Below are 13,079 nucleotides of genomic sequence, written 5' to 3' on the forward strand. Positions count from 1 at the left end.
TTTTAGCCCTAAATACCTTCATCTTCGAAATATCTACCTGGTATTCACGTTGAAGTTGTTCTTGTAAAGCGCGTGTAGGGACTATGGGGTTTCTTTCAATCTGTTGCACTATTTTCTTTGCCAAAACCTTGTAGGTACAAGCTTTCACACTTTTTGTTTGTAGACATCTATGCTCTTTTTCATAGGTCTTGATCTCCCAGTCAACATCTTGTTCCCACTTGCTAGCATAAAGTACCCATGGACACTTGTTTTCTTCACTTTCTTTATTGCTTTGACTGGGCCCACATGGATAAAGCTAACCAAGGTCTGGGATAGTACCTTTACAAATAGCTCTCACTCTGTTTTTGTCATTTTTTATGAAGTCTAGTTACCTCCTCGTCTCCACAGCATGTTGTCTTATTGCATCTTTCAATTCTTCAGATGAGGTGAATTTTTGGTACACATAGAATGGATCACTAACTCTTGCTTCACTGTTTTCCATTGCCCTTCGGATTGCCTTAATTGACTTTCTTCTCCTGTTGCTCCCACCTTCATCAGATGATGACTTGTATAAGAATACCTCATTGTTTACAACCTCAATATCATCAATTTCCCTTGTTTCTGTTTCCTTGACATTTGACCCTCCAAGATTACCCACCCACTGTATATCTTCATCAATATTTAACAAAAACTCATTCATGTCTATCTCAGGTTCATCTAGGAGGTTATCTAAGTCTACTAAGAACTCACTATCACCACTATCATCAACATCATCTCTATTGTCACTTTCATGAGTAATCCCTCCAGGTTCTTCATTTAGAATTTCAACAACTTCATCAAATATACCTTGTGTTTCACATTGGGCATCAATTTGATCACTTTCAGTTTCTTTTGTTGGAACAACATCTGGTTTACTTGATCCAATACAATCCCCTGTTTCAGTTTCCTTCCATTCCAAAAATAGCCTTTTACTACACGAAGGTTGATCAACGATTTCTTCTATCCTAACTTTACTAGGGGTAGATGACATTGTATATGTATGCAACATTGTTTTACCATGCTCAACATAAACTTCAATCAGCTTATGTTTGCCCACGTATGTACCCAAATGATTAATGTCACTGTCACTAGCCAATGCAAACAACCTAAAGTCCAAATCTAAAAAGGGTCTGTTGAAGTGGTAATAAAGCAACTTACCCTCCTCAACACATCCTAGGGTCTCCATCATCTCATCAATATCGTGCACACAAAACTCATCAATGCCCAATAGATCAATGTATCTTTCTTTTCCCTTGACGTACCTCCTTCCAGGAAACTTCGTAAACTCTCCACCATAGAATATTCTGATGGAGAAGATAATTGGATGAACAGCTGTAAAAGAGAAAGGTTCAACTTATTAGCTTGAAATTTGTAAGTGATAAATTTAACTTTTGAAAATAAGGGGTTACCGTAATGTTTTTCAACATCTATTTATTCCATGTTTGCTCTAATCCTCCAACCCACCATTGTTGCTTCAATGATTCTTGCAAAATTTTGAGGAGTTAGGGTTTCTACTCAATTTTGATGAGTTACAGATTAAGTGAGAGATAGAGAGTGTGTGTGTGAGAGGGAGGTGATCGTAAAATGATCGGAATGAAGAAACGCTTGGCATTGCATTTAGGCGCCATGTATAAAATGACGAAAATACCCCTCATATGTGAAGCACGTGGGGGACTTAACGTTTGGAATTGACGACTAACGGGCCCAGGGATCCGTCGGGTAATAAAAAGAAAACGTGGGGATGGTCCGAGTGCAAAACAAAACATAGGGACCAAACACGCAACATTAAGGTTGTTTTAGGTTGCTAAGGGTTTGGTTAGAGGGGATGTATGAACTAAATATGATCAATCAGTCCTAAGAGAAAAGCCCTAGGGGACGCCGACGTAGAAATGTGGCCGCCAATTAGGCTTTCATCCCAAGGGTACCTGACGTCAAAATGTAGCTGCCAATTAGGGTTTTTTCTTAATGTGGAGGATGTAGTTGGATGTTTTCTTGTAGAGAAAGACTAAATTGTGATGGATGATCGAAGAAGGTTTGGGGGTGCTGGAGGTGGAGGTAGGTGAAGACAAAGGCCATAGGGTTTCTTTCTTGCTAATTCAAAGATTAGCATAGATAACAGAAGGTGGAGGCATCAACAGAGGGAATAAGGGAGACTGAGATTGGATCGAACAATGGGGGTTTAATTTTTGGGGATTCCATTTCCCCCCGAGGCTATTAAAAACACGTGTCGCGTTAAAAAATTATAAAGCGACATGCTTAGATGACACACATTTTATAATAAGTGCCCTCCGTGTTTTTATTCTGACACAAATTTTAGGGCGTGCAAAAATGCGCACCCGAAATCCTTCAAAATTTTGAAGAGATGACATTATTTTTACGTCACACACTTTTGCGTATCGTAAATCCGTACGTGTCATAAATTGCGCGTCATTAAAGTTATGTTTTCTAGTAGTGACTTGTGATTTACATATGAATCACATGTAATTCATATGTGATTCACTTGTGATTTACATATGAATCACATGTAAGTCATATGTGATTTTGTAACACCCATAAAATTTAAGTCAATTTAAAACTTTTTTAAAAAATTTAAAACCATTAGGTTATTACAGTTTGCTTCCAAAATAATTTAAACATCAGAGTATCCCCAGAATAAATCTTGAAAATGTTAGGAGGTGCACGATCACGCACTCGCCTTCCCGCGATTATCAAAATACCTGAGACAATAACCGATAAATGTAAGCTCGAAGGCTTAGTGAGTTACCCCCAAAATACCAACGCCATACAGATATAACCATATCATATAAACATATAAGCAACAAAGAACAGCATGCATAATGAGCCATCAGTCTGACTGGACAAAATCCCAGTCCTCAGTCTATCTGGACCGCTCTCCGAGCACTCGGCACGTTTGGAGCGCCCTACTCGGGGCCTTCAGCCTATCCGGACCACTGGCCGAGCCTTCGATCTGACTGGATTTTCCCTTCCCGGGCCTGCAGTCTATCTGGTTCGCCCAGGGTGTCTTGGCACTTCAGCACACAGTAGGACTTGCCTCAACCCTTTCCCCAAGCCAACAAACATGTGCACATAAAATCATACGCTAACATGCAATAACAAATAGTCATACAGATCTAACTGATCATTAACATGGAAACCATCCTATAGCCAGGATATCAATCTAACAGATTACTAGCATAGCAACCATCCTAAACCAGGATGTAATCTAACATAGCAACCATCCTAATCCAGGATGTAATCTAACATAGCAACCATCCTAAACCCGGATGTAATCTAATCTAGCAACCATCCTAAACCAGGATATAATCTAACATAGCAACCATCCTAAACCAGGATGTAAATCATAAAGGGTCGGCCTTGGTGCCTTGGACCCTGTTGATATAGTGAGGATAACTCACCTGGAACCGCTGAAGTCCCGTAAACACAATCCCACACTGCTGAAGTCCTGCAGACTCAACCCCAGCTGCTGGATGACAGATTCCCGAACTGTCAACACCAAAATAACACCCAATTAATAATTGGGTTCCAAACCCAAAGTCCAACTAACACTCCAAAACCCAAAAGTCAAGTAATGGGTCAAATCCCAACATATGGCCCAATTTTCCAAATTGGGCCCAACCCTTCACATGGGCATTACCTTAAGGCCCAACCAATTATTTTAGCACAAACTCTTGGTATTCCTATGGCTCAATATCACATAATCATAAAGGCCCAATTATGGCCCATCTATGGCCCAATTTTCCAAATTGGGCCCAAGTCTCTCACATGGCCTTGTCCAAAAACCCATATAATTATTTAGTCCATTTGCTTATTCTTGGAAGCCCATTAATAGTCCAATCACCAAAGCCCACTAGGAAGACCCAAATGAAGGGCCAAGTGAAATTAGGGTATTCACATGAAATGACGATTAGGGTTAAGTGTTCCTACTTAACCCATTAAAGGCTTAATCCTTTAAGGACTTAACTCATTAAGTCCATTATTGCTTTAGGTTAATTTACCAATGATTATAATTTAATATTTTAAGTTTCATAATTAATCAATAACTTAGGTTTATTAACTAATTCCCGCACGGTCCCGATAAATAGCAAAATTAGGGTTTCATGCAATTAGGGTTTTCCACACCCTAATTTGGGTTTCCAACCCAAATATTAGCCCATTAATCAAATGGTTGGGCTTTTAGGCCAATTAGGGCTTTATTAGGCCCAATAGGGTTCCTTTGGGCCCATTAAGGTTTCATGGAGCCCACTTTTTCCAAACATCCCATCCGAGTCCAAATATGCAACTAGACACACCGCCACCCTACACGGCGGCCGGTGGCGGCAGGAAGCGGCAGCCACCACCTTACGGTGGTGGTTTAGAGTTTTCTTACTATTCTGATAATTTTACAAGTTACAACACCATATCCAAACACACACCAAGCTACACACACCTAAATAATACGCACACACACACAACCACACCGTGGCGGCAGGCGGTGGTCGGAGGTGGCAGCCACCACCTCACGGTGGTGGTGGTGGTGGCCATCTTGATTCTTCCAGCCAAACAACTACACACAACACACACTAAAGATGGAAAGCACACCCACACACTAGATTTTTTTTTCTGGAACAGGAGCATATCCAAATTAAGGTTCGAAGTTACACCTTTTACATATTTTACATATTTGGCCCCTCCTCACAATTTTTTTTTTCAAATTAAGGTTCAAAGTTACAAATCAGCTCCCATCATCCAAGATTTATAACAATGCAAGCCCCAAAAGTTACCATATGGCCCCTCCATGACAATTTCTTTTCATCATAGGTCCAGAACTTACTCTTTTAACCCCAGTCATTCAAGATCCTTTCAAATTAAGTCCAAAATCGTTCTTTAACCCCCGAAACTAACATTCCAATAATTATTAATTGATTTTGGACAATAATAATATGTAATAATAATAATAATACAAATTGCTTCTCGGGTTCCAAGTATATTATTTAATTATTATATTTTAAATGGGATGTTACAACTCTCCCCCACTTAATTTGATTTCGTCCTCGAAATTGTTTCTTCTCATTCCTTGCACGCCAAACAACTTGAACTACAATCCTGAGCATAACCCTAGCCTTTCCAAGGCAACCGCAAACAACCCTCACAAGGTTCTGAAACCTGATGATAATTGAATTCCCTGCAATATGATTACATTTACTCAATCCAAAATCTTAAATCTCGAGGTGGTATGGCTCCCTGACAGACCGCCCACACTGAGTCATTGCCGAGTTCATTGCACTTATCTCCCAACTAACTATTCAACTTCTGATAAATGGGGTCCCAACATCTGGGTAATTCTCATACACCTGAAAACCTAATTCGTCAATAGTGCCCTAAACACAGAAACTCTCCGAAACAGTAGGCTACCTTCTGATTGCTTCGAAATCCACCGAGACCTCCCTGGTCCCAACTCACCTGAAATACCGAAATCCTGCACGGTTTCTGAACACACGAGCAATCTTACAGTCCCTCTGCGCGACTTCCGAAGGAACTTCGACTAGCAATTGTTGGATAAGGTGTCTAAGTCCATAACTATATTTGGTAAATACTTGACCCAACCCGGCATGGTCCATTTGGGTTGCATGGCATCTTGCAATTGGATAGACTAAAATGAGAGAAATAAACACTTATGGTTTATTAATATATTATAAGTTATAATATATTAATAATATTATTTAATTAGTATTGATCAAGAATTAATTTAGAATTAATTAAGTGATCAAGAGATGACTAATTAAATATATGAGTTGATTGTGTAAATCATCCATACTTGTGTAGTGGGCTAAATGCATCATGGATTATCAAGTTGGGTTAAAACCCATAGGATGCTCCATGGAGGTTTAAACCCATGGGTCATGGAAATGAAGAGCCAGGTTACATTAGGGTTTACAAGGTGTAACCCTAATGCAATAGACTATATAAGCAACATGTTGATCACCAAAATCGACTACACTAAGAAACAAGAGGGCAAGGCCGAATTTAGAAGTGTAACCCTAATACAATAACATATATTATGCTTCATATAACCATGCACGTCCATTACATTCATATATGCAAATGACAACAAACATATTAGTCTAACAACCAAGTTTCGTTCATGACATTCATTAGAGTTAAACCCAACCAACATAGTAGTCTAACAAGCAAACTTAAATCAAACATCATACAACCAGTTTTCCTTAATCAATATCCACCGGATGTTCACCTGAATTGCCTTCTCCATTTTTCCCTTCAACCCTTTTAGCCAATTTTTTCTTGTTAATCCTCTCATAAAGCTTCCTTTTCTACGTACCCTTTGTTTTTGCTTTCTCTTCAGCTCCTACAACTTCATTTGATTTTACACCACTACTTCCTCCACCCCCCCCCCCTTTAACATCTTTACTACTTGATATCTTTCTCTTCACTCTGAGTTTTTGGGCTTATCAGCTTTTTTGGGTTTCTCAACTTGAGGACATGTAACCTTGTTGTGACTAACTTGGTTGCACACACTGCATATAATTTTCTTCTCTACCTTTGACAAAATGTGTCTAGTACTCTTTTTACTTGGGTCCTTCCTTCTCTTAACTTTGTTCTGCCTGGAATTTTTCTCCTCAAATGTGGCAGTGGTGGTATGAAATCAATGCATGACCACGTATTGCTACCATTCATCCCATACATTGGATACTTGTAAGTGTTCCTGTAAACAGCTCCATAGAACATAGGATCCAAAGCCCATTATGGCCCAAAATTCGAGGCCCACCAATAACATCAAAAGCCCATTATGGCCCAACTTCCTAAAAAATTCCCAAAGCTCCAAATGGGCCCAAGCACCAAAAAGGCCCATAAACGAAAAACTAGGGCCCAAAAACCACATCTCACGTCGTGACTAGCCTTGGTCACGTCGTGAGAACTCACTTAATCAGATCCCAACTCATCATGACTCAACCTAGCCAACTCAGCCAAGGGAAAGTCAACGTGGTTGCCCTCGTGTCGTGAGAAGCCTTTCTCACGTCGTGAGCCCCAAACAGATGATCAGAAACAGGATCAAATGCTTCTCACGTTGTGAGGCCTTGTGTCTCACGTCGTGAGAGAAGCCTGAGGCTAAAAATCAAACCTTTAAGTCCTTAATCCATTAAGCCTTCAATCCTACTTCATCCAATGTCTCACGTCGTGAGAGAAGCCTGAGGCTAAAAATCAAACCTTTAAGTCCTTAATCCATTAAGCCTTTAATCCTACTTCATCCATAAGCTAACAAGGACTCCAAAGTCCAACAAAAACAATTACTTGATGGACATGTATGCCCCAAGCTTGTCCTAAACGCATTTCATGTCAAAATGACAAGAAATGGCCCCACACTCAAACAAGATTCATAAATTATAACCATATTTCAGATCCATATGATTAAATCATAGAGAATGACTCATTTATCCATAAAGTTGCCAACTTTATGGATCCCAAGCATGCAATCACACATAAACATGCAAAAAGGATCTTAGAACTTAGATCTAGCAATTTGAGCTCATAAAGATTGGATCTTGGACACTTACACTGGTCCAAAATGTGCACAAAATGATGATGATGAAGCCTCCTTGCTGAACCAACACTCTAGAACCTCTTATTCTTCTTCTTCTTCTAGTCACTAAAACACTAAAACGGATCCAAAATCACAAGTATGGACTAGGGTTAGGGTTTTTATGAGTTAGAAGAAGGCGAGGCTAAGAAATGAACCCTAAAACCGAGTTAAGGGGGCTTAAATACATAGGAAACCCTAAAACTTCATAGGCTTGGGTTGCAGTGATCGTCACGTTGTGAGCTCTTATTGCTCACATCATGAGTTCAGTCCCGGATAGAATCTTCATGCGGCTCTTCTCACGTCGTGAGTTTACATGCCTCACATCGTGAGGACCCATTTTTTTCCAAAATCCAACATTTAACCCTCCGAAACCTTATTTCAGTTCATCCAAGATAACGGATGTTACATAAATTTCTTCATATATTATCATTATCACCTACTATAACAAATAACAATGATGATATATAAACAAATTTAACAAGTTAAATGGTTAAATATGTACAAAAAAAAAATTGTCTAAACGTGAACATGACGCAAAGGTAATTACTCTATCAAGTCATTTTCCCGTTCTTAAAAATAAAGAGTATAGGACCCACCTATACGAACAATTCTTTTAAAAATCTCATAATCTTCTTTTATTTATCTTAGACAAAAATTCATAAATAGTCTTAAAGGTTCTAATTGTCGCTAAATAAGTCTTTATGAATTTTTTTTTGTATGAATGGGCTCTTTTAACAAAATTTAGCACTCCGATACTCTTTGTTAATAAATTGTCAAGTGTTTATGAAATGAAATGACAAAAATAATCTTTGTTTTTAGTTTTTTACTCTTTATATAAAATACAAAATATGAAATATCTAAAATACCCTTATCTCCATATACCTCTCCCCCTCTTCACCTCTCAACATTCAAAAAAACCACCACGGACTGCTATCATCCACAAGACAAAACTCTATCGAATCAAAAGAGCATCATCGAAAATTTTTTCTTCAAAGAACCAAATTCAAAAATCCATTATCAAGTGACAACAAAATCCAATTTCAAAAAACACCAATAATCATCTTCTCCTTGAATCGAAATACCAAACACAAAAACCATAGAAAACAAAATTCGTTTGAATATCACACAAATTCTGAAAGCCTACATCTATTCAAAAACGAAAAAAGATAACACATTTGACAATTAATCCATTTGAGCAATTTTTCCTTAAACCCACACCAGAAACATTATCATCATCGAAAGCATCATATACCCGCTAAAATCAAAATCACTATATACTCAAGATACTCAACGAAATTTAACAACATCAATAAATCATTAACATAAACAAATTTCAAATTACAACTTCAAGTCCAGAGAAACAACTTCAAAAATCTAGAGAAACAACTTCAAATGACGAACACCAAGAAAACCCTAAAAACACAGCTACTCGGTATGAATCTTGCAAGAGCAACAATCGAATACAGGTAATTATATATAATTTCAACCGATACATCAATAGTGAATAATTTTCAGATCCACGGATACATATAAGAACAAACGATGATTGTGCATGATTTTAAAGGAGACTGGGTTGATGAATAGTAACGTGAAACCATATTCTCTTTCCACAATTAATTTGGTGATTAATAAACAAATGGCAATATATGTAACTCCAAACAAAACGAGCAGATAAATGATACCTTGTCATAGTAGAGATTAGGAATCAGGATGAGTTTATGATAGAAGGTAGGAATTGTGATGGATGGAGAAGGGTTAGGTCAAAGGGAATAAAGGTGGGTGAATGGTGTTGTTTTGGGTGAAGAAGATGATGTCTTGAGAAGTCCAAGGGTAAATGACCAAAATGCCCTCATGTGCAAGGCACATGGGGCAAGCTAACGACTCAATCTCCGGATGACTTTATGGCTAATGAAGATAGATTTATAACACACACACACACACACACTAATACATGTTAGCTATCTTTCCAGGGAAATATACTCTTCAAGAAACCCTATATATCTTTTACAGAATCGTTCCATCTTCTAGTAAATATTATCCCATGTTACTTGTTACTTGAGCTTGCTTAAGTCCCTGAAAATACATTTCATTTATAAGCATACCTTGAGTTACAAAGCTTAAACACATATAATGAATTATTAAGCTCATCAACTAGTATCTTTTTCTTGCAAGCTTCTATTTTTACTTTTTTTGGGTGATGACATATACTTCTTTTCATGTAAATGATTGGTCACTATCATTTGAATTTTACACCTTAGCTTCTAAAAGTTAATGTTTACTAATTAAAATTTACATTTTATTAGCATTGTACCTTGGACTTCCATTTCTTACTTTCCTTGACTAAAAGTTTCTCCCTAAAACTAACAACTTTACTAATGGCTTCCAAAATATATTCTGGATTTGATAATCATATTTACCAAACTTGACATCTTACAAGAGATTTTGGTCTTCAAAATCTGTCTAACAACTACTTCAAAACAAAAGCATACACCCAAATGATTCATGCTTCATGCTTCATGGTAAGCATATACAAATCTCAAAAGCTATACATGTGAAAAACTTATGAGTCAAGACAAATTTGAGACTTATTTTTTGTAAATTAGTAAGTACTAACCATGTACTACTGCATTTGGCATCATTATACTCGAAACTAAAGTTTTTTTTCGGTTTTCCTCAAATTGATTCCTGATTAATTTCAAAACAAGACTTTGGGACTAAGTGCGATTGTTTAATTGACTAGACATAAAGGAGAAGTTCTAACTTTATAGATATTCAATTGCAATTTGCAAAGAAGAAAGAGTCTTTGCAAGAATATTGAAGTTGTGATGAATGTCAGGCAAAGAAAAACTATGTTATAGAAATGTTGAAGGGTGAGGAATTCAACAGTAATCTTTAAGTAAACATGTATGGTAGAAAAGCAAAGACTAAGATATAAACCTTACAAGAATATTGAAGTTCAGAGTATATATGGACCTGATTCATACTACATAAACCTCTGCATCATGCCAATATCCTTCTCCAAAACCTCCTTCATAGCTTCAATATATGCAGCCTCTTCTTTATCTTCAAAACCATCTTCACTATCCAAAAGTCCATCATTTTCACCATGTAGATCTTTCATCTCCATTAGAGCACAAAATACCCCCTTCATCACATACCCTGAAACTGGCAATGTCAAAACAGGAATGTAACACTTACTCACCATATCAGGAACCTCTACACGATCAAACACAATTTCCGAAGCTGAATGTACCCATTCCTTCACCTCACTGAGTTTTTTCCCACTCAGAGAAAGCCTCCCTCTTCTCCCTGAATCAGTAATTGATACCTGTTCCAACGTTGGTAGATTATTAAGGAGGTGCAACAACATCACATTCCACGCTATCACATCCTGCAGACACTGAAACGAAATGGCAAGCTTCTTCTTAAGTAAATCACTGAGTAATTCGAGGTCTTCTTCTTCACCCACATTTCCATTAAGATACAATCCATTCTTATCACAAATTGAACTCGGCGACAGAAATATAAACGATAGAGCTTTGTGCCCCAACTTAACCTTCCACTTGAACAAACAATTATTATCAATATCTCTGTGACCGAAAGATGGAAATTCGATATATAAGGACTTCACCCCTGTAAACGTGTTCAAAAACCCATTGGCAGATAGAAAGGACTCACCAAAAAACGAAGAAAGTTTAGGCGGATTCGGCCTACTTGGGTCGACATCACTGATGGTGTTCTTGTCGGGAATGTTAGGGTCTAAAGGAGCAGTGAATGAAATGGTATCGACTTGAAGTACAATCGAGGAGAAACGTTTGGAAACGAGATAGCAAAAACAAAGGGTTTTCAAATCGATTAATTTGTTTACAATTTGGAGGATGATTTCGTCTGGTAAACGACTGAATAAAGAAGCATCTGCATCTTTTTTGCGTGATTTCACGATTTTCTTCTTCTTCATTGTTCAGATAATGATAAAGGTTGCTGAAACCCTAATCGTCCTCGTATTTATAGTGAGTTGCTAAAACAGACTTACATTTAAGTGTAAGTACTTTAAGTCATTTTTACAATAAATAATCTCCACGAATTATAACTTAATTCACTCTTTAAAATGAGCATTTAATATCATTGAAAAATCTTGCTTTTCAATGATACTTTCACTCCTTAAACAAATAGCCCTTTTTATTTTAACAATATTTTTCAATGTAGCATTTTCATTATAATATTTTCAATGTTTTTATTTTATTTTTATAATTATAACATAATAATTTTTTGTGCTTTATTTTCATAAGTAATATACCGATATACTTTTATTTATATGAAAATGACTTAGGAGGGTAACTACCTCTTATCTGTGTTCACATATTGACAACTTCTTATTTTTTGTACATAAGAAAGCAACTAACTTGTTTTAACTGTGTAACATCCCAAAAATCATGACCAAAAATTTCGTTTTTAATTTAATATTAAAACCATAATTGTCAAACCATTAATTTAATACTCCGGCATCAAGCCCCGTTCGGTATACAAATCTGTCTCTCTTAGGCATCGCCTGTCTCTAGGCCCCGCCCGCTAAACACATACAATCATATAACATGCTAACACATAAAGAAACATACTCTACTGTATCCCTGTCCTGATAAACATACTCTACTAATAATGAGATACAGAACATCATCTATACTCAGCTAGTGATGAGATACAGGACCTCGCATACACTCACCTCTTTACCAGGAACATACAAGTATCACACAGACAACAAGTATAATCTAACATGCAAACATTCCTCGGGCACCCGCCCGACATCAGACTAGGGGTGAGCATTTGGACCGGCCCGGACCGGACCGGTTATGGAGAATTTTGTGGACCATGGACCGGACCGGATGAGTCGTGTCCGTGTCCGTGTCCGGGTCCAGGTCCGGGTTTTCCGGTTTTTGGACCCGTTTGGACCGGTTCAACTTTAATTGTATAGAGTATAATAAGTAATCTACATTGATGTATAATATTATAACTTGCAAAATTAATATGTTTCCGTTTCATGCCTAACTAATCTACATTGATGTATAATATTATAACTTGCAATTTGCAAAAATTAATTTTCCAAATAAAAGCAACTAACATATAAATCAAGTTCACCAACAAAAGTTAAACAATTTAAAGACAAACATACAAAAGTATTACCGTAACAACAAAAATCATAGTTTAAACTTTAAAATCAATCAAACTAACAAATTTCATAAACTCATAATCTAATCTTTCGTTGGTCTCTTCCCCATATCATTGTCATCCATATGTAACATATTTAAAGCTTGTGCAATCTCTACATAAACACAAATGAAAATGTTGTTAGTATTTAATAAAAAGTAATAATTGTATAAAAAAAAGAATAAAGATTGTAATTTTTTTACCCAAAGCTATATCATCATCGTTCAATCCGACTTAAAACGAATGAGTTATGTGTGTTTAA

At 37.0% G+C, this 13,079-nt stretch overlaps 1 protein-coding gene across 4 annotated transcripts; it reads right to left on the minus strand.

Moving 5' to 3' along the window:
- Positions 1-8,911: 8,911 nt before the first annotated feature.
- On the minus strand, positions 8,912-11,626 carry LOC145093729 (F-box protein At1g30200-like). Of its 4 annotated transcripts, XM_079031969.1 has the most exons (3): positions 11,294-11,626; positions 10,558-11,177; positions 8,912-9,688 (listed from the first exon to the last, which is right to left on the minus strand). In XM_079031969.1, exons 1-2 carry the CDS (start codon positions 11,339-11,341, stop codon positions 10,599-10,601), a joined length of 627 nt encoding a protein of 208 aa, XP_078888095.1. In that variant the 5' UTR covers positions 11,342-11,626; the 3' UTR covers positions 8,912-9,688; positions 10,558-10,598. The 4 variants fall into 4 exon arrangements, with proteins under 4 accessions (XP_078888095.1, XP_078888093.1, XP_078888092.1 ...); XM_079031967.1 differs by having other exon boundaries at positions 10,553-11,626; XM_079031966.1 differs by having other exon boundaries at positions 10,589-11,625.
- Between the last annotated feature and the right edge of the window lie 1,453 nt (positions 11,627-13,079).

Source organism: Lactuca serriola, chromosome 3 (assembly GCF_051521515.1).
Source record: "Lactuca serriola cultivar US96UC23 chromosome 3, Lser_US96UC23_V15, whole genome shotgun sequence".
In the NCBI taxonomy this organism is placed as follows: Eukaryota; Viridiplantae; Streptophyta; class Magnoliopsida; order Asterales; family Asteraceae; genus Lactuca; species Lactuca serriola.

What these genes read in the sequence shown, in the direction of transcription:
- LOC145093729 (XM_079031967.1), bottom strand. Translation starts at nt 11,573, where the DNA reads ATGAAGAAGAAGAAAATCGTGAAATCACGCAAAAAAGATGCAGATGCT.